At 37.7% G+C, this 22,061-nt stretch overlaps 3 protein-coding genes across 3 annotated transcripts; 1 reads left to right on the top strand and 2 right to left on the bottom strand.

Moving 5' to 3' along the window:
- The first annotated feature begins 3,695 nt into the window (after positions 1–3,695).
- On the top strand, positions 3,696–6,653 carry LOC133696100 (putative serine/threonine-protein kinase-like protein CCR3). Its single transcript, XM_062118143.1, has one exon. It carries the CDS (start codon positions 3,951–3,953, stop codon positions 6,381–6,383), a length of 2,433 nt encoding a protein of 810 aa, XP_061974127.1. The 5' UTR covers positions 3,696–3,950; the 3' UTR covers positions 6,384–6,653.
- A 2,477-nt stretch (positions 6,654–9,130) lies between these two features.
- Positions 9,131–16,229, bottom strand: LOC133697163 (NF-X1-type zinc finger protein NFXL2). The gene is made up of 13 exons (XM_062119564.1): positions 14,987–16,229; positions 14,648–14,761; positions 14,512–14,567; positions 14,158–14,224; positions 13,640–13,732; positions 13,280–13,365; positions 13,014–13,176; positions 12,741–12,917; positions 12,346–12,536; positions 10,654–10,735; positions 10,319–10,525; positions 9,745–9,834; positions 9,131–9,668 (listed from the first exon to the last, which is right to left on the bottom strand). Exons 1-13 carry the CDS (start codon positions 16,163–16,165, stop codon positions 9,507–9,509), a joined length of 2,667 nt encoding a protein of 888 aa, XP_061975548.1. The 5' UTR covers positions 16,166–16,229; the 3' UTR covers positions 9,131–9,506.
- A 557-nt stretch (positions 16,230–16,786) lies between these two features.
- Positions 16,787–21,207, bottom strand: LOC133697164 (phosphoinositide phospholipase C 2-like). Its single transcript, XM_062119566.1, has 9 exons — positions 20,779–21,207; positions 19,985–20,181; positions 19,473–19,608; positions 19,161–19,397; positions 18,852–19,084; positions 18,349–18,466; positions 17,866–18,018; positions 17,644–17,730; positions 16,787–17,328 (listed from the first exon to the last, which is right to left on the bottom strand). Exons 1-9 carry the CDS (start codon positions 21,085–21,087, stop codon positions 17,035–17,037), a joined length of 1,764 nt encoding a protein of 587 aa, XP_061975550.1. The 5' UTR covers positions 21,088–21,207; the 3' UTR covers positions 16,787–17,034.
- Positions 21,208–22,061: the final 854 nt, after the last annotated feature.

The raw sequence follows: 22,061 nt of genomic DNA, 5'->3' as shown, positions 1-22,061 counted from the left end.
GATGATACAGATATATAATGGAGTATCTTGCATGTGAACGGCTAAATGCCATCCACTACAGAAGGCAAACTCGATAATTGGTGCTAATTGTAAGAAAGACAGAATTACAAAATTGTAAAGACCAATTATTACATCCTGGAAATAATTAAGATTTGATTGTAAAGGATGCTTTACCTTGAAAAAGTCGTTCATTGCTTGCAATGTTACATTAGTATACTAGTCATGCTGTTCTCTCTTGTAGCAGATATGATTACACTCATTAACTACTTGGCCATGATGAATTTCTTTATATGTACTCTTTTGCAGACCGGTTTGACTGCGTGTCTTTACCTAATCCATTCTTGTGTATATTACATAAAGTAGGCCCTGGGGTCACTGCCTCTCCTCATCTTCCTAGTTCCCAGAACCAGCATCAAGTTGTTGACATGTTTTTATTAATATGAGCTGTTCTTCAGATTCCCTTAATCGGAGCCAGCACTGTAGCTCCATATTATCATCAAAGTCCAATTTCCGTATTTTCTATGGAAGTAGGGAGCACGGGCCAGGCTAACTAGCAACTGTGCATCCAATTGCATCAGATTTGTTTTTTGTATAATAATCCATCAAGTACTTGTTGTATTTTTATAAGATCATTATGCAGAGAGTGAGCTGGTTCGTGACAAATGAGTTGAAGTTATACTTGTGCGATTTCTATTTATTGGGAACTGGGAAAATAGCTTGCCTACATTCAATCACCGCATAGTTATTTTAGAACTTGAATCCAGAATCTATGAAATGATTACGGTGCTATCCTACAGATTTTCCTGATACATCGGAATATGATTTGAATCCACAGTTCCTTCTATCCAAGAAATCATAAAATATTCAATAGGAAATTTCGGGTTTCTTCTTCTACCCGGCAAGCTTTTGATGGAGTAAAAATATAACATGAGAATCGTGTCTGTGTACACTATTACAAGGGAAAAGATTTTGCAATTGGACTTTCAGTTTATTTATTTGTACTGTGGATCCGTGTTTTTGTGACAGTAACGTGAATAGTTTTAATACTTTAATATTAAAAATAAATTTTAAAAAATAAAAAATATTTTATTTTAATATATTTTTAAATAAAAAATACTTTTAAAAAATATGTATTAGTTTACGTTGGAATATGTGTGTAACTTTTTCAGGAGAAGTATCGAAGTAGAAAGAGGAAAACAAATCCTTTATTGATAGATATTCTGAAATGGAGAAGGGCAGCTCATGAAAGGGATGGACAGTAATGCTTGATCAAGTGCCACAAGGAAACGTAATTAACTGAACTGAATCATTTCCTTTTTATATCAGCAAATATTAAGAGACAACAATATTGCTAATTAGAGAGAAATGATTTATGATTGTTTTTAAGGTTGTTTTGTTTATCTATTGCTACAAGCATTTCAATTCGTTGTCTGAACAAGGAAGGTATTTAGGAAAAAAAAACACAAGGCAATACAAGGTTATCAAGAAGCAACTCCAGTCATTCAGGAGCACTTACCTCTCCATACCCTATATATTCAAATTAATTCATATGTAATGGTGGACAAATCATATATTAAAGTCGATATAATTTTTGTTTGGATATATTTTTTCAAATCATTTACATCCTATCAATATAGTTCACATATAGTTGAACTATCTTATTTAAACTAAATCGGTGGAATGCTTGAGATTATGATGACGATTATTTTTCAAAGTATTTTTTTATTTTTTAAATTTATTTTTTATTTTAGCACATTAAAACGATCTAAAAACATATAAAAAATTAATTTAAATTTAAAAAATAAAATATTTACAAAAACATTTTACAACCATAAAAACAAAAAAAGACCTACAATACAATGGTGTTATGATTTCTCATACCACACTCTAATACATGCATATACGGGAAAGATTCACATAACATGACTAACTCAAAAAAAGAAAAAAAAAGTTGAGTAATATTCGGTCGTTCAAATTTGCCCAAGTCATCGCTTGAATCTTCATTTTTACGTTGCAGTGGTAATCTGTTTGTTTAGTTGCATGAAACAGACATCCCCTTTTTTAAAAGTAGAATCAAACGTGTCGAGATGAAGTTGTCATCAGCGGACTAGTCCATAAACTGCGTTGAACATGTCAAGAATTTGGTAGAAGATATATGGATACTGTCGAGACAACATTTAAATTATGAATTGGGCAAAAGATGGATGCTTTCTCAAAACGAGGCTCCCATCTCTTTTTCTCACGAGTCTCTATCAGACGTGTTCGATCCTTCAATAAAAAGAAAAAAGAAACCTAAAAGCAAGCTAAAAATTGACCACAGGACAAAAACCCACACCCATCTTTCTTCCTCTGTTTTCATTTTCTCTCCTCCTCTATCTCTCACGCTTCAAATGAAGCAGTCAGCCGTAAAATTCATGCTGTTCGACCCAGTTAGATTACGTTAAATCTTGAGTATAAAATTACCGATATTTCTGTCTGACAGTCAACCTTTTAAATACAAGTTGTATTTCCATATAAAATACAAGTTGAAAGGATACATATATTATTATTGTAGTCAAGAATCGCTACCTGTTCAATTAAAAACTTGCCTCTACATATAACTATATAGTAGGTGGTAAGAATTTAAAATCAAGAGGTTTATTTTCTTTATAGTTTCATGTTCGAGTCATGTGGTTGCTCATATGATAGCCACTGGAGACTTACATGGTCATTAACTTTAGGGTCCATGGATTAGTCGAGGTGCGAGCAAGCTGGACCGAATACCGAAGTTAAACTAAAAAAACTAAAAAAAAAAAACTTGCCTCTACATTGCCTCCGTGATTCTTTTCTCTTCTTCTGTTTTTTTTTTTTTTAAATAAAATTCAACTGGGCATGGTGCATGTGCTTCACTCTCTAGCCGCGTGCAAGTTGTAACAATTTTTTGGGTCGTCAAGGATGGCTAATTGCAGTTCACCTACACCGAGTATGCCACCAAAAACTATGGGGGGCGTGTTTGTTTCGCTCGTATGTTGGTTCTTGCGGCAATAATGATGGGGTCATAGAGGTGCTTTTGTGTTTCCTTGAGAAGAAAGTGCCTGGTAAATCTATTCATTTAATGGCCGAAAAACAGACCAGAGATGTGGTTTCAATTGCTGGGAAACTACGGGATTTTGACCTAATTTGCATAAAAAAACTAAAATGCTGCTTCATAATTATCTTGCAATTTGATTTGATATTAGAAAATGTTGGGAAGTTGCAATTTGATGTTGAAGTGGGATTTGAAGTTGGGTCTCGATTTATAAGGAAATAACAAGTCTACTAACTAATCAAACCAAAACTTGGTCACTTTAAATAATATTGAGATATTTATTTTAAAAAAAAAACAAACGAAATTGATAATAAATATAAACCATTTTAACTACTTGTTTTCATTTAGAATTTACAGTTTGAGGGCAATTTTTTCTAACTCTTTCGTTTTGAAAATAGAAAAGGAAAGGCTCTTGAGTCCTAATTTGGTGAATTTCCATAGCAAAACCCATCCCATATACTTACCATACATGTTTTTTTCCCAAACTTGTCTTCAATTTCCTTCCTAAAAATTAAGTTACAGCAACGAAACCCACGTGGTACATTTTAAATCAAATCTTGAAAATTTCCTTCCAAAAATTCTCATTTTCCCTTAAAAAACTAAGCTTCCAAACACATCTTAAGAAAAGAGAAGAGGAGAGAGACCGGAAAGACTTGTGTAACCTGCACGGAAGACAGAACTAAAACCCCCTCCCTCCCTCTCTAAACCTATCCTTCTCCTTAAATTCAAAAAAGAATCTGATAAACATACAGTAGCTCAAAATTTCTCTTCCCTCTCTCGCTTCAGGATTCTCTTTTCTCTCTGGACCTACTAGACCAATGAAGCAAACCCATCACCAAAAACCCGCCTCCTCCTCCGTCACCAAAAATCTCCGCTCCTTTACATGACGAAACTACCCTTCTCCTCCGTCACCCTCTTCGTTACCACCCTCACACTCCTCTCCTTTATTTTATCATCTCCATCTTTAACACATGCCTTGGGTTCCGGCTCCACCCTCGCCATCATCTCCGCCACCTCCACCGTCTGTGGCCTCGTGAGTTCCCAGCCAACCCAAAGCATCACCTGCTACAGACGAACCCCTATGGAAGGAATCATCACTGTCGAACCTAACGTCTCCTTCTCCTCCATCTCCGGCGGTTCCACCTTCTTCTGCGGCCTACGTTCCGGGGGCTACGCTTTTTTATGCTGGGACACAAGGAATTCGACTTTTGATTCTCAAAGAGTCTATATTAACAACACTGTCTTTTTACAAAATCTTTCTGTTGGTGATGATCAAGTGTGTGCGGTTGTTAATGATACATTAAGTGTCAATAAAACAGGAACTGTTAGGTGTTGGAGAGGAGATGGTAATATAAGTAATCAATCACCAAGTGATGGTGATAAATATAAGTCAATTTCAAGTGGGTTTGGCTTCTCTTGTGGGATTTTAATGGAAAGTAATAGAATCAAGTGTTGGGGTAATGATACAATTGCAAGACAGATTGAGCTTGGTTTCGGAGACATGGAAATGTTGAGTCTTGAGGTGGGTGGTTTGCATGCTTGTGGTGTGAATTCTAGTGGGCTTTTGGTGTGCAGAGGGGATGAGAGTTTAGGTCAATTGAATGTTCCTTCAAATAATGTATTGGAATATTCACAGCTGGCTCTTGGGGATAGCCATAGTTGCGCGATTCGAAAGAATAATGGATCAGTTGTTTGTTGGGGAGGTGATGGTGAATATAATGTGAATGAGATTCAAGGTGTTTTCTTTGAGTCTATTGTTTCCGGGTCTAATTTTACTTGTGGATTGGTTTCGTGGGATTTTTCAGTTATGTGTTGGGGACCAGGGTGGCCTAATGGTTCAGGGACTCAGCTTTTGGGTGAGGTTTTACCAGGGCCATGTGTGCAATCTTCTTGTAGTGAATGTGGTTTGTATCCACAATCTGAGACATTGTGTTCTGGTTCAGGGAATATTTGCAAGCCTTGTGGGTTCAATGCTTCGATGCCAACACCATTGGCTCCGCCGCCATTGCCATTAGCACCGCCCCCATCGATAGTGCCTAAGTCGTCTCCGTCAAAGGAATTGACAACTGGGTTATTGGTGTTTGCTATTGTTGGATCAGTCGGGGGCTTTGCAGGGATTTGCACGATTATTTACTGTTTGTGGACCGGGGTTTGTTTTGGTAAGAAGAAAGTGCATAATTCAGTTCAGCCCACAATTACTAGAGATGGGTCCAATGGTGGCATGACTTCAAACAATAGCGGTCTAATTTCGAGATCATCAACGATAAGGCGCCAGAGCTCGAGGGCGATGAGACGACAGAGGAGTGGGACGTCATCAAAGCATGCTGATAGAGCTGAGGAGTTTAGTCTTGCTGAACTTGCTGCTGTCACCAACAATTTCTCACTAGAGAACAAGATTGGTGCAGGGAGCTTTGGTGTTGTTTATAGAGGTAAATTGAGAGATGGCCGTGAAGTGGCGATTAAGAGAGGGGAAACAGGGCAGAAGATGAAGAAGTTTCAAGAGAAAGAGAGTGCCTTTGATTCAGAATTGGCATTCTTATCGAGGCTTCACCACAAACATCTAGTAAGGCTTGTCGGGTATTGTGAGGATGGAGATGAGAGACTTCTAGTTTATGATTACATGAAGAATGGAGCTCTTTATGACCATTTACATGACAAGAACAACATTGAAAAGATTAGTAGTGTGATAAATTCATGGAAAATGAGGATCAAGATTGCACTCGATGCTGCTAGAGGAATTGAATATCTTCACAACTATGCAGTCCCATCAATAATTCACAGAGACATCAAGTCATCTAACATATTGCTGGATGCGAATTGGACAGCAAGAGTTTCTGATTTTGGATTATCATTGATGGGTCCTGGATCAGAAGAGAATTACAATTGCAGACCAACAAAGGCAGCAGGGACAGTTGGGTACATTGATCCTGAGTACTATGGTCTAAATGTATTAACTGCGAAGAGTGACGTCTATGGCCTTGGTGTGGTATTGTTAGAACTCTTGACAGGAAAGAGAGCCATATTCAAGGGTGATGATAACGGAGGCACACCAACAAGTATAGTTGATTTTGCAGTGCCTAAGATTATGGTTAATGAATTGGGCAAGATCTTGGATCCCAGGGTAGGTCCGCCGGAGCTTAATGAAGCAGAAGCAGTGGAGCTGGTAGGATACACAGCAATGCATTGTGTGAATTTGGAAGGGAAAGATAGGCCAACTATGACTGACATTGTTGCTAATTTGGAGCGAGCTCTGTCACTCTGTAATGGTAGCCATGGCAGCATCTCAAGTGGTACAATATCAATTATTTCAGATTGAAATTTCAATTTTCAAACCCAGAAAGAAAGAAAAAAGAACTATCATTTTTTTGGACAATTTAATTGGGTACAACATTTGGGCTATTGTAAAGAATTAGGAATTCCCTTTCTTCTCCCCCCCCCCCCCCCCTTTTTTTTCATTTTTCAATTTTAGATGAGTTAGGAGTATTTATCTAACATCGAGCTGTAGTGTAGGATTTTGTGAGCACTGACAGCAAGGACAATGATTACATGATTTACGTTACGGGGAATGTTCCTTCTCCTTTCTACAGTTTAAATTGTTTAGACACAAGCACCCATTTGCTTCTTTCCTTTTCTTGATCCTCATTACTTTACTAATATTGTATCTATGCGTGAATGACTTGGCCCAGTTTTCCTGTTGACAAATTGGATTGATTGATCCTCCATTCCCAGAAAAACTTTCAATTTCTGATGTGATGCTAGGAAAGGACATAAAGTTAAAAGAACTAGGCTTCATGGGGTTCCACGAGGGCACCAAAATACACGGTGTTGCTGCCTTTCATTGTTTTACTTGGACCCTTCACAGAGTCATAGACCGAGTCCTGATCGGAACTCCTTTGAAAGCAGTTTCCGGAATGGGTCCAACCCTGAAAAGGGCGCGAAGAAAGAAGGAATTGCGGTCCAATTTCTGGACATATGGGCACATAGACGTTTGGTAGTGCTGCATGAATTTGACTTTGAAAATTCAACTCACAAAAAGGAGTCAATAGGGGGGGCTTTGATTTTGGTGGTAATGAATTATTATTCCCTTGACACGTGTGTGGACCAAAATACGCATAATATACTACTTTACGAATAACAAAAATCCACGATCCTGCTTAGTTGATAAATATTTTCTCTTAGAAAAACATATCAGTGTAATCTTATATTCTGTATATTTTACCCATTATATCTTAATCTTTGAATATAAGAAAATCAGTCGATATTAACTTTTAGATTATTCAAGTCTATAATTAATATATTCATCTGTAAATCGTTTAATTTTCTCGTTAGAAATATCTATCTGTTTCTTTTTACACATCCTTGAAAGTCCATTTAAGTCGATTAACAAGGAAGCTATCATATACAATGCATGTAAAAAAAAAAAAATCAAAGTACCTAAGAGTGTGTTACAGAATATGGTCAAACTAAAAGTTAAAATTGATTGATTTTTTATTAAAAAAATTACTTTATATTGAGAGAACATATATTATAATTAAAAGGGTATTTCAATAGCTTACTCCTTTTTTATTTCATTTTATAATTTGAATTTGACTAATGATTGCAGGAAATGATTTTTTATAAATGCAATATAAATGGCTTATTTAAAATATGAATCAAAGAGATTTAGTTTGAAAATAAGGTATAATTTCCATGAAAGTCATGCTGAGGATGCATGCTTGATGATTTAATTTTTTAAGAGAAAAACTCATTGAATAACGCGGCAAGGGCAAGGATCTGTTCTTGATGGTTAAAGAAAAACAAAAGAAATAAAATCCAATGAACAATAATGCGGTGCCTCTCGCATTTAATGCCTGAAGGGAGTATATAATAGTGAGACTAAATGTTGTGGGGGCAGAGGTGGGTTCTTATCGGTGGTGGCCGGCTAACCACTTCCTCGCGTACATTTGCGACATTCTTACGTGCATTTATATGTTTTAGCATAGCATTGCTTGACAATGTGCAGTCCTAAAGGTTTAGATGTTTCATCATTTGTAACTGGAAACAACATTCATTGAACAAGACTAAAAAACGTTTATGTTTTTACAGTATCTATAACTATTAATTTATTTATTGTAATAAATCATTTTGCAGTAAGAGGACATATAAATTGAGAGAAATCAATACAACGAGATCAAGCCTTGCCGTAATTTATGCACAGCCTCCGAACTACAACATATGTTTTCTCTGTGTAAACAACGTTTAGCTCTATGATCAGACCAATACAATGTCTGGTGCTGGCAGACAGGTACCATTTGTCACGGCTCACGGGAAACGACTACAGGCCGAAGGGATGGATGCATTAACAGATCCTTGAGGTGGCAAGCATGAGATGCAAACAAGTCACATGTGCCTATGATGCATATGACTCCAGCACCTCATGACCATTCGCCCACGCTCATCAATGCTTATAGCCGGTGTCAATCACCACTTGAAATTGCCGTGCCCTGACCGTTCTCTAATTTATTTTGCAATTACTTTTTGAGATCCGTTAGGGTTTACCAGAGCTCGCCCTGATTCTACTTACTGAAAACACAAGGGAGGAGGATTTGATATGATCATGTCACAAACTTTTCTCTCTTATCCCCACTCTCGTGCATGCGCTCGGAGTTCCCTTTTCTACCTTTCAACCAATACTTTAGTCTTCTGGGCTGATCCAATCATACCATATTCAATATGCTATAGCTGCTATTGACCGGAATTCAGGCCCAACTTCTGTTGATTTCACGCACTTGCGGACGATTTACCTGGATGTGTCTGTCATTGGAGGAAAGAAAGACTGGAAGAAAGAAAAAAGATAGCAGATCAGACACGTGTTGGTGCCACGACATAGAAAGCCACTGAGACTTCTCCACGTGTCCTCGTGGTAAATATAGTCCACAGTAAGCCCTAGAGCAACCCAACTTCTTGGAAAAACACGAGAAGGCCTAATGGCATTATGACAGATTCTTCAATTAGTTTGGAGGATGCTAAGATGTTCTTTTTTCTTGGATGTACGTACCGAATAGAAAATGATTTGCATCAATATCAATTAAATCATTCAGTCCATGTAATCGGCCTAATCTGGGCAAATCATATACAGTCCATCTCATCATGTTCATACAGTCATATCAGAATCATGTCTTGCTGCGTTAGTCAAAGTGATATTTTCCATTCCTGCATCCACATCCCAAATACATGCCTAAAAAATCACGTTGTCTGCCCAAATCAGGTGATGCCCCACCGCTTTGGTATGTCAGGCAGAAGACTACCACACGAACAAAATCCCCAGCAAGTTTACTAGACAACAATTATTTTATTGTAAGAAATAAAAAAAAAGAACTTCGGTAAAACCAGTAAATGCCTATCAGGGTTCAAGCAATGTAACTCGATCAAGACTCTCAATTGACAGCGTTGCCAATGGTTAGATTCGTGGATGTCTTCTTCTGTGTCTTTGTTGCTCTTCAACTTCATTCATCCAATCGGAGAGCCACATGAGACCTTTGTAACCGAAATATGCAGCTGCCACCAGAGTCACCACAAGGGTGACTATTACAAGAAGCCACTTCATGGTGGCAGCAATTTTCTGCTTCAAAATAAGTCTTCATTACAGCAAAGTAGTAGTTAACAAAACCTGTTCTTACTTCAGAAGAGTAACATACCTGCAGTTGTGAGGTCTTCTTTGTTTCTTGTAAATGTTCACGCCGTTTTCGTCGCTTCGGTGGATGAATTTCAGTGGCTGGAACCTTCTCCTTCAATAAATAACATAAAATGCAATCAGATTTCAGGTCGAGGGAATCATGCCCCAAAAAATAGTTTGTGCTTGTGCACCAGAAAAAGTGAATTCATTTCTGTTACTGTCTATATCCATGGTGGTGGTTTACTAGGCATTCCATAATAGAAAGGTGAAGCCATGTCCTTTAAATGCCACACGTAATAAGAAGGTAAAATGGTGCCAACTAGTTTATGAAGAGGAGCATTTTCCAAGATACCATGTAATAGAAATCAAAGTAAGAAAAGGTTCTACATTTGAATTCTGATAACATAAACAATGATGCTACTATTAAAGGCACACATTAGTTGACCAAGCTAAAGCTTACTGTGATAGCAATTAAATCGATTGACATTTTAAATTTGTATCTGTAAAGCTATCAACGTTACTATCTGGAACCATAAGCTCAAGCATAAAGAGTTGCCAAGAATGAATTGCATGATTCTAGTTGGAATAAAGAGTACCTCCAGGTCTTTGGATTTACGCAAATGCAATTCCTGATCCACAACCTGTGCTTTACTCTTGCAACCAGAATTGCAAGGAAGAAGTCCAAGTCCAAAATGACTTTTAGATATATCTTTGGGATCGGAACCTGCTTTGTGATAGGCTTCTTGAACCTCTTGACATGGCATCTCCTTTTTCAAGGTTTGGCATTGACAACGAACAGTGACCTTGCAAAAGAGTTGGCAAGACAAATCAAGTTAATGACTGGTAGCTGAAATAACATTGGTGTTTTCCGCATTAACAAAACATCCTTTTCACTGATCATTTTTTATGATGAGGTAACTTAAGTCTGTACCTTTTTGGCGCACTTCTCAGGTGATGGGCATTGACCTGGATGACATGTCTTGGGACATAAATGTGTACAATTAGGCAATTTCCTGCATTAATCAATCACGTCATATCATTTTTGAAGATTCTCACAGCAATTCAAGGTAGCAAGCCATTCAGAGGTCATGCCATTTTCACTTCTCCAAAAATCATCATAATATGTTCCAAGACCATCAAGATTATTCTAAAAATTACAAAACTTTGAAGGTTTCAGATTTCAGCCTAAAGCACTTGAGGGATCCTCAAAATCATTTACTCCAAAAATCCCCATGTAGAACCATTATCAAAATCCAACTACATACAAGTTTCCAAAGTAAATCTATACAATCATATAGCAATCAAGAGAACAATTAAGGAACAGAAGGAAAACTCAATTTCAGCAGCTTCCACACAAGCATGGAATAGCTGAATATCAAAAGGAGAAATAAACAGTAGTGTCAGTACTATATATTTACGCTTCACAACTGCATGAGTGTTGTCAAGAAGTGCTGAGGCTCTTGCCTAGGCGAGCCTCAGGCATTGGATTTCAATGAGGCACCGCCTAGGCTAGCGCCTTGTGAGTGGGTGCAAGGTGCTAGGGCTAGTGCTTGCTTGAAGTTCTTCCTTTTCTGTTGGATTTTTCTTTTTTTTGAATGATTTATGTTTTGACCTATTTGTTTAATTTTTTAATTTAACACAAGAAACAACTTAGGGGTATTTTTGTAAAAAACAAAAATTAGGGTAAAAAAATTAAAATAAATCATTAAAGAGGGAGACAAACAGACAATGAAGGACACTTAGAAGAGAAACACCAGCCACACTTTCTATTTTCAACAGTGGGAGTCGGAGAACAACACATGTACACGTAATACTTTATTTTTTTCTAAACAAGTGCAGTATGGTTTGATAGATGAGGATTTCAATTATAATTATGAAATGGAGGAAATGGAGGGTTCAGGTGAAGGAGAGGAAAGCATGGATGAAGATGTTTTTGAAGATTAATGAATAATGATGATGATATTTAATTTTGCTTTTTAATCTATTTGGCTACTTACTACTTTAAATTATCTTATTTTGTTTTAAAGGTGAAAAATATAACTTTATATGACCATGTTATGGTATTTTATATTTTCTTTTGATTTTCTAATGATCTAATCTTAACTAGAAAGATATATATTTAAGATTTATATAATATAATATAATATTACATTTATTTTTTTAATTTATAGCATATTGCCATTGTTCATTCGGGTGAGCGCCTAGGCGTGAACCTAGCGCCTCGGGCATTTTACAGGCTTGGCGCCTTTTAGCACCTTTCACCTTTGATAACACTGTCCACGTCACATTTTTGCATTCAATTTCTTCATCTGCCATGAGACAGAATAGAGTTCATATTATCATGAAACTTAGCATAGAATATTCAAGAGATGGCAACTGTGTCAGTAAAAAAATATGCAGGTCACTCACACATGCAACGCTTATCTTTACAGCTTTGTCTTGGTTTGACTTCTCACAAAGAAAATGAAAAGCAAAAACAAACTGAAGCGCACAATCAACAACAGAAATCATATGCAAAGTCAAAACAAAAGGTTCCTTGAGTTGAACCAGGGATAAAAATCATAAAAAAAAAAAGTTTAGCAGAAAATATTAACAAGATAAAAGTGCATAATCCATTTATTACCTATGGCAAGATCCACCACATGAACGAGCAGCCATTTGCTCCTTTTCTGACAAGTTATTGTAATATATGCACTCAAAAACATGGACCATAGAACCACAATAACAAGATCGTTTCACAAGAACTTTGCAAGGAGGGCAGTCCCCAGGATGACATGGTAGAGGGCAAGAATGTCGACAAGCAGGTTTCCGTTCCTGAACAAATGAGGTAAAACATCAAAAAACATACAATGATGCTAAGATGAAACAGCTCTGGTGCACCAACAAATAATAAAATTACACCCTGTTTACATCATCTTCTGAACCCAAGACAAGAAAAAATTTAAAATGAATAAAAAATATTGGTAATAAGAAAAATCAAATGGAAAACAACAGAATGGCATCACAATAATTTATCACCTTTTCACAAGGAAGATGACACTCTTCACAAGAATCGCTTCTTTTATATTGAACCAATGAAGTTGAAGACTGGCTCTTCAGTGCATGGCAAGTTTTTGTACAATAATGATTGCCACAGGAAAGAGGGCTCCCACACAGATTTTCACAGGAAAATTGGGTTCTGTTTGAGCAGACCATCTGAAATGAGGAGCAACCAAAATAGGTCAGCCACCCAACATAGAGAACGGAAAAAAAGAAGAAAATTTATTGATCCACTAGATAATTGAAACAAACCATTCTCTCTGCTCCAATGTGCTGGCCAAGACATGGCCTCCAAACAAGTTCAGGGCAAGGAGGGCATGGGGTTCCTGGTGTACTTTCACTCTGATGATTTGGTTTCTTTTTCTTTGGCCTCAATGTGAAATCTGGATTAGGAGGTGGTCTGGGGCCGTGGCACCTGAACCACAACAGAAAAAAAATAGAAGGATAGAATGATTTCATGAATTACCAACCAAAGGAAAATCTTAAGAAAACATTTGCTAATTTGAAATTCCATGAACCTTAATTTGCACTTATGGCTGCATGGGTATTCTTCATCACAAAGCAATCGACAAGGAGGGCATGCCCCATAATGGCATTTGTGTGGCTGGACAAAATGACAGATAAGAATTGCTTAAATAATCTCCAGCAAAGCATGCTAAGGATCATGAAATAGCAACAGCATTTGTCTCTCTCAAATCAGAATTACAAGTAGATGTACAGAATTATTAAAGAGAAGTCAAAATTTAGACCAATGAACAGCCAAGTATAAAGGATGCCACTATTAGCATCAGCTGTTCAATCTCCACAGCAACTTCACATGTTTTCGATAAAACAACGCACCACCACAGCATCAACCGGAAATACATGCCTATTCTTACCTTAGAATCTGATCCATGTCGGCATAAAGGAGATATTCCACATGATTTACGACATTTTGGAGGCTTTTGGTCTTTCTCAGTGCCACAGGGAACCTGAAGGAAAATCCAGAATGAAATACTGATTAATGTGGAGGTGTTAGCATTTTCTTTTGGTTTCTTACAATGGTCAAGGATTGAGCCCAAGTCCTAATCCCTGCCATCGCTTTGAAACAGAGAGTACTGCTGGGCTAAACACAACTGGTTGAGTATTAAAAAACTGAAAGGGTTAAATGAAGCAAGAAAAGGAAAGGAAATTCAATATACAAAGGGTTTGTAAAATCTATCAAGGCTCTATTCTAGTTATATTAAAACAGAAAGAAGTTAATTCCTAGACAGGGTTCTATATATAAGCTTACAACTTTGCCAGAATATAAATTGCTATAGATTGATTCAGAGATCTGTAAATTGCGCATTCAGATAATCTAAATGCCAGTCCTGATTAGAAATTAAAAAAGATATCCATTAATCAAAACACTTACCTCAAAATGAGTCTCTCCACAAGCACATGAAATTGTAAACATTACAGGACAAGGAGAACAGGCACCTCTACAAGAACAAAACCAACCATCAAGTCATTGCCTAGATACAGAAATATCCATAAAACATAACATCTCATTAGCTAACTGGGAACAATACCACAGTCTATAGTATATTGTGAGACTGGTCCACAATTTCAGAAGCTCAATCAAAGACATTTCAAACTAATGAATTGTGCCTGAAGAATTCTTAATTGCAGTGGCATAGCAAAACTACTTTGCATCTCATCTTTTCTATTTTAAATCATCCTCTTGTATATAAGAAATGCAAGTGAACCAAGATGAGGACAAGCATACCGATGACACGGGGCAGGACACTTGTGATTCTTACACCGAAGCCTCTTGCCGCAAATCTGAAATTTCAAACATTTATTGAATTTCAGAATAAAAAAAAAAAAAGGTGTGCTAAGCAACTAGGTACTACAAATTGCACCTCTCCACATGGCGGACAGTCCCCATCACAGCAGCGACGTTTACAAGCATGTCGTCCACAATCTCTCATTCTTTGACACTTCCTCTCACACGCCAAATCTTGATAGCAAGGAACCTAATCTAAATTCAGTTAAATCTCCCCAATTTTGAACTTGCACAATGAATAAATGGAAAAATAACAGTAAAATTTTCAGTTCACCACAAATGACTGAACTAATACGTATTACATTACATCCAATTATCCAATATCTCCATTGCAATACTGAATACAATTTAACTGTAATCATTGATAAAGCACTAAATTGGATTATAAAGCAAGGGACAAAAATGAAGTTTTTACCTCTTTCTTCATCCCCCCACACCTACACAACTTGGTGACAACAATTCGACAAGTCTCAATGCAAGGCCCTCGATGACATCTCTCGTGGCACCTATGGAAACCACAACTCAACATTTTATCACAGGTACCACCACAAAGCGGCACAACAATATCACAAGCCATTCCTTCATAGAGTCTCTTCCCGCATGGACATGCTCTCTTCCCTTGAAGAGGACAATCTCCACACTCCCCAAAATGGCACCCCCTCTCACACACATGTTTTCCGCAGGCTAACAATTTCTCACAAGGATTCTCACATCTAAATTCTCTCTCACAACACTCCCTCTCCTCAACTTTCCTTCCACATGAACATTTATAAACCCCGCGGGCATTACACGGCGGGCAGGGTCCATCGTGACAAATTTGTTTACAGCTATGAATCCCGCAATCTAATGATTTATTACAAATATTGTTACAAGAAAATAATTTGTAACCGCAACGCTTAACATCCGTCGTTTTGCCGCAAAAACATGTCGCTTTGACAAGTTTCGGGCAAGATGGGCAGGGACCGGGATGGCAAAGTAACAAACAGCAATGACCGCAGTTATTCTTCAACTGACGGTTACAGATTTCACCGCAAGAATGGGGTAAAATCCAAGGATCATTTGGTGGATTTTCGACTTTGCCACAGAAACAGAGGTAATTTCTGGGGATTTTAGATCTAGAATAATCAGAGCGGCATTTAGGGCAATTCCAGGTGGAGGATTCAGCGGCTTTATCAGAGGAGATAGGGAGGCGCGTGGAGGCCCGAAGAGCGGAGAGATCGGAGGCTTGGCGAGCCCAGGATTGGATACAGATAAGGTGGAAAACGGCGTAGCAGAGAGAAGTGCAAGACCAGGTCGGATCGGAGGTTTTGATGCGTTCGAGACAGATGAGACATGATAGAGCGCCGGAGGAGGAGGAGGTTAGGAAGGATTTGATTTTGGTTAGGTCGTGTTGCGTTGGTTGTAAGGATTGGTGGTTGGCGTGTTCGAAGTAGGATTTGAAGATTGAGTTTGTGAGATCTGCGGAGTGTTGGTTTTGGCTGTTGGTGGTGTCGGAGTCGGAGTCGGAGTCGGAGTCGGAGAATGGTTTCTGTTGTTGTTGTTGTTGTTGTTGTTGTAGGTGGTGGTGATGGTGGTAGCCAAGCACGGAGGACATCTTCCGATTTCGGGGGTGGTGGGTTTGATTTGGCTGGAGATGGAAGAACAAATTGAGGGCGGGTAATGAAGTCACTCACGTGAAAAAGGTTCCAGGTTTTGGAATGTTGGGCTCAGGACTGGACTGTTTGTTGGACCGCTTGCTTCCCTACGGCTAGAACTCAGATCCAATGGGCAGGTATGGTTATCATAATGGGTTTCATTTCTGGTGACAAGCCCTAATTTGTTTTGTGAAGTATCTGGTGTCTGCTTCCTTACACAAGTATGATGGAAACAGTATCACACTACACCACACTATTGTTGGGGCTGGGCTGACCTCTTTCTAAATTTTAGTCTTACTTTAGTTCAAATCCTTCCCTATTGATTTTATTGCAAATTTGATTGACTATCTCATCTCTAATGTGTTTAGGGCTGACCTCTTATGTGCCTTCGGTACAAAGCCATGCATGCTGTCACTTGCAAATTCTTTTATTGAAGAAGTGGTGAAAACTTGTGGTCAAATCGGTAACCACTTGGAAAACAGACTGGAAATAGGAAACAAGATTGACTTGGAATTTTTTTTTTTTTTTGCATCAACGGGAACCGATGACAAGAAACAAGATGGCTGTCTTGGGATTCAATGTTGCCCAAATCACAGTTTAACGATCTTATTGTCTTGAGGCAACTACAAAAATACTTGCTAGCTGTCACATTTTTCACAAGATTATAGTACATCAAAACGAACAGCCAATGGAAAGCAGCAGGCAGATGTTATTATGTTCACACGGCAACAAAAATCACATAATCACACCAGCTCACAACAACAAATGGACTTCACAGATTTTTACATCGCTCCAGTGGTTTTATACTTGGCATGGAACTGCATTGGTATCAAACAAATTCGAGACGCAAAAGGAGCTTTACAGAATTGTATTTCTCTCCCTTGCGGTCATGGAGTGGAACTGCTCGAATCCCTTCTCTCAACTCCCGCACAGGAAGGCATGTTTGACCACCAAAGTCATCCTTTTCTGACATGTCATACTCATGAACTTCAATCCGGAGCAGAGCTAGATCTGGAACAGTTAATGGAAATTCAAACTCCTCATCCCAAACAGGTATCCAATTGTCCTCCAGAGTCCTTGTTTTCTTCATCCCAGTATCTGCAGGGACCCCAGCAATCCCAACCTGCACAAAATAAAGTTGAATTGCACTAGATTATCCATTATTTTCATGATCTAGTTCAGATAGCTCTCGGAAAAGAGGGAGGGGGGCAAAAAGAACTGAGCAAAATGGAACCAGAAGCACACTGCAAAAATCCAAGGAACACGTAACAGCTAAGACAAACCCGGTGTCATGGTAAAGCCTTGGGTTACAACAAATCTCAACGAGGATAATGCCATGGACACAACCAGAACAAGAGGTTTTTGGCGATAAGACATATTTTGGATATGGTCACTTATGAAGAGAAGAAAATGAGACCAGAAGATTGTATCCACTTACCCTCACATAGAAATCTGGTGGGGAATATGCATCAAAATGTGTGTGATGGAAATCATAATACCATCCTTCACCCATGTATATTTTCACCTATTCAGCAATAAGAAAATTACAATTACTAATCAACGCAAAAGCAAATGCACAAGTGAACATTATATGGGCGTTTTAAAAGGAAATCCAGGAAAAATCCATTCCAATCAAAGTGAATGACAAAAAAGCACTCACCTTCAAAGTTTTTTGCACAGGTAACTTGGCTTTGGGATCAAATACCTCGCCATGTGGACCAGACTTCAGAAGAAAATCCGGTTTCTTCACAAAACCACACCCACCATTGGCTCTGAACATTCCTTGCATCATCCAGAGCGATCTTCCATATCCCTGGAATGAAAGACCTGCTTTTAGTATTTGGTGGAGGCACATACTTGTACAAATTTGAAAGAACAATAATATATTTAACGCACCAGTCAGCTAGTGTTGTATAAGATAACTATACTCAAGAAAGCCTCCATCACAATTCTCTTCTATCAGTCTAGTACTTTTTAAACAACAATTTTGAATAAAATTATTCAATTAAGCAAATCCATTTACAAACAAAAGGCCAAAACTCTTAAAAACTACAATGATGTAACACCAAATCCACACAGCTTCACTTTCTGCCCTCAAAGTTTATGCATTGGGAACTCAATCCTTAGATTTTGGAACACAAACCTGCATATTAAAAGCAACCATTTGAGCACCATGCATCCATCCAATTAGTGGGTTGTAGTTGGATGAGTTCACACGAATACCCTTTGGATACACCCTCAGTATATTCCGCTGGGTAAACCTGTATAGCAAGTCATTCATTAGACATTATGGAACTTGGTTTTCTAATGATCCAAGTACAAAGTGTGCATAGGAGATAGTTCTGAAGCACATCAGCTTATTACTGGCATAATAATGGAATAGATAATGCCTGCAAAGGAGTCAAAAATAAGAAGCCAGGACTAAATAAACACCACCACATAAAATATTAAAAGTCATTTTTTAAGTCATTCAAATCCTTAAACTCCACCAATAAATACATTCCCAACCATGAGCATCGATCCATCAAATGCACATAAACAAACAAATAGCACTCGCGACAACAAGGTTTCAAGCAGCAGATAGAGGCACATGTACTTCTCCAGATTAGAGTTCTTTCAACAGAATGCTTTAGGGCCTGTTGATACCTGACAATTTCTTTTCCATGGGTCTCTGCAGCATTTTCAAGTTGTTGCTCGCTTAAGCTAAGACGCCTCGCTTTATCAGGATCCACTTTCAAACATTCTTCTAATCCACCTTTAGGCTTCCCAGCAGGAATAGCAATTAAACGTTTATATTCTGGTGCTATATCATGCGGCAACTTGTGGTCTCCTTCACCAGGATCTTCCTCGGCATCATTATCATCTTCGTCCAATTCATTCTGCTTCAAGAAGATTGGTCAGGAATGAGATTAGAAAAAAATGGCGAGCTAAATACTAATAAGTGTCTTCACATACCTTGTCATCAGCGCCTTTAAGATTAAGGATTTCTTTCCCCCAAGCTTCTTCATCGGGAGCAACATTACCCTTCTGGGAATCACTCTCTTTATCCTTAATTTCCTTTGCCTCAAGGTACTCCTTTGGTGGTTTTGTTGATATGATAATACGTCTCTTCAATGACTCAGGGGAAGGGAATTCCTTCAAGCATTCTGAGCCAGGAGAAAACAGCGTGTCTCCAAATGTTTGAGTGACCATCTAGAAATCATTGAAAGAATAGTAAATCATTAGCCCATGAGAGCTGCACATCCCTACAAAATAACAAAGACTCACCTTAGACACTTTAGACTGGAGATCTGGAGTAAGGTGATCTTCTAGAGTTATAACAACAGGGAATTCAGATGCAGTAAAAGCATGCTCCTTGATTGACCTCAAACATTTGATAAGTTGCACCGGAGTTGTCAAAGTCCTAAACGAAGTAAAATGTACCACTGGTTAAGGGAAGGATGCTTCAAAAGTATTTTGAAGTTAATAGAAATTTCTGATACCCGATTAAAAGTCAATTAAGGCAAAGTTTATGCATTAAAGGATACTGCATTATGTAAAAGAATTTTAAAAATTAGCTCATATGGATCCTCCGTCAAGAAATAAAAAAACACAACAAAGCTTCTTTATGATTCAAATCACCTACTCAAGATCAAGCTCAAAACTTTAAGAAAAAATATTGCGTTTAAGTTGCTGTATTAATAATTTTAGTTCCTGCCCCATTGTCCTTTTGCAGTAACAATTACACATCATTTAGTACCCACATTAGAGATTCCAGCATTAGCACAGTAACAGCATACCTCCCATGAAGTACCTCCACATCATCCTTGTCGGAATTTGGCCATATATCCAATTCAATTACTCTCACACCTTTCTTCAGTGCATTTATGATGGGAACATCGCTGCAATCGCTACTGAGCTGATTCCCAGTTAGATATGAATTGTGGCCGGTATAAATGAAATAGTGTGAGATGGGAGCTGTCATATCATGGTGCGCCTGAAACCAGATAATGCAATAGAACAGCAAATACAAAAGAACGCAGATATCTAAGTGAGATTGAAACAAAGCAGTGATTCCACGAAAAAAAACAGATAAATCAGTTAAAAAATAAACCATGACAAAGAGGCAATAGTTGAAAACTTATATTTTTACATTCCTGATCGTTTCTTTGGGAAATGAAAGACATTCCACTCATAAAGAAATGTTAAATAACAAAAGTCAAAAGCCAAATGGACACTTTCAGGCATCCCATGGAACTTTCTGCATCTAATCATATGTTTCAAAGAGAATTAACCAATAGCACTAATTGAATCATGAATTACTTTGATCCATGCAGCTAATTACTACCCATTTAGTCAAAAGTCATAATCTTGAGTTTTTCCCAATATAGAACCAAAAAACCCGACAAACTTCCTATTTTAGTCACTAGAGCAAAAACTAGAGGGGAAAAAAAGAGTCTGTCTAGCTATTTCAAGTGATTCCAGCATTTATTATAAGTACCAGATTTAACCATAAAGAAATAGCCATTTAACATAAGTCATTAAAGAACCAGAACTTAGCCTCAACAAAGAAAGGTAAGAAAACAAAAATTACCCCAAGTTTAAGATCAAGAGGAGGGTTATTATCACCAAAAAGATACTTAAAAAAGGCCTCAAGATTGAGCCCTTTACGGTGAAAAATGGCCAAATGTTTGAGGCTTTCGATGATGGCTTGTGCTTCCTCGAGAGTAGCCTTTTCTTGTTTTTGAACCTCGATCAAGAACCTGTGGAGATGATTGTCGGTCATGATGCCATTATCCGAGTATTGATTAAACAAGGCCCTGATCTCCTCCGGTGCCTCTGCCACTGCAAGCTTGAACCTCCTGCTAAAGCACAAGCAAACTCTGTAGGTCTGTTTAGACATTGTAGAAATTTTTTTCACTTTTTGGAGTTTTGAGGATTACAGTTTGTGTTATTTTTTCTTGTATGTAAGAGGAGAGAGTGTTGTTCGTGTCCTGTCTGTACGTAGACTATTGATGTGTGGATGGTTTCCATATAAATTAGTTGGTGATGGTCCAGATTGACTCTTTTGTCTTTATGATGGGGTCAGTTTAGACAGGTGGCTTTGGCGTATTGGGTTTGGTTTTGGCTGTGATGAGAATCCATTACTCTCTGTACACTCTTATCCCTTCGCTAGATAAAATTAGACACGTGGTTAGGTTACTTGACGCTTGATTGGTAGCTTCCGATGATGATGATGACGATGATGATGATGATAAATAAAATAAAAATCGAGATATATTACTATTTTCTTTCGTTTTTTACTTGGATTCTGACAATTGTCGAGATATTTTTAATCAGTTTTAATAATGTATCGTTTAATTTTTCACTGTGGAAATTTTTTTTTTAATGATATATTGTTGAGACGATCAAACGAACCTCAATCAAGGAGAAAAATTAAAGAAACCCAATTTTCTTTTTGTAGTGAAGAAAATTGGCTTATACCTGTTTTTTGTTCGTGTACAAAAGGGTGCTTTGCGCGGTGATTGGGCAGTGTTTTTTAAAAAATTAATTTTTTTGTTTTAAATTATTTTTTATTATTTTAATAGGTAGATATAAAAATAAATTTAAAAAATATATTATTTTAATATATTTTTAAATAAAAAATACTCGGTAAAGCAGTTTTTTCCGCTGTCTCACATGCCCCAGAATGTTAAACATGTGCCTCACGTTGTCCTTTTTAATAAAAAAATCTTAAAGTTCTGCAGGTGGTGGAAAATAGACAGGCTAGCATACCGGTTTTGCTGAGAGAGTATACAGAGGAGACCTTAATATTTTTGTCGTTGTTACTGTAATTTAATAAGCAGATAAGAATGAGAGGGTTAAAGTGAGACACGG

The sequence above is a fragment of the Populus nigra genome, chromosome 6 (genome assembly GCF_951802175.1).
Source record: "Populus nigra chromosome 6, ddPopNigr1.1, whole genome shotgun sequence".
NCBI classification, from domain to species: Eukaryota; Viridiplantae; Streptophyta; class Magnoliopsida; order Malpighiales; family Salicaceae; genus Populus; species Populus nigra.
This window is presented reverse-complemented; position numbering and strand designations above follow the sequence as displayed.

Excerpts from the sequence above, each read along its gene's own strand:
- LOC133697164 (XM_062119566.1), bottom strand. The coding sequence starts at position 21,087 with ATGTCTAAACAGACCTACAGAGTTTGCTTGTGCTTTAGCAGGAGGTTC. Across the intron at positions 19,609-19,984 it reads GTGGAGGTACTTCATGGGAG|GACTTTGACAACTCCGGTGC; the intron begins GTATGCTGTTAC and ends TACTTCGTTTAG. Across the intron at positions 19,085-19,160 it reads TTAAAGGCGCTGATGACAAG|AATGAATTGGACGAAGATGA; the intron begins GTATGTGAAGAC and ends TTCTTGAAGCAG.
- LOC133697163 (XM_062119564.1), bottom strand. The coding sequence starts at position 16,165 with ATGTCCTCCGTGCTTGGCTACCACCATCACCACCACCTACAACAACAA. Across the intron at positions 14,225-14,511 it reads TGTCCTGCCCCGTGTCATCG|AGGTGCCTGTTCTCCTTGTC; the intron begins GTATGCTTGTCC and ends TTGTTCTTGTAG. Across the intron at positions 10,526-10,653 it reads CTGAGAAGTGCGCCAAAAAG|GTCACTGTTCGTTGTCAATG; the intron begins GTACAGACTTAA and ends CTCTTTTGCAAG.
- LOC133696100 (XM_062118143.1), top strand. The coding sequence starts at position 3,951 with ATGACGAAACTACCCTTCTCCTCCGTCACCCTCTTCGTTACCACCCTC.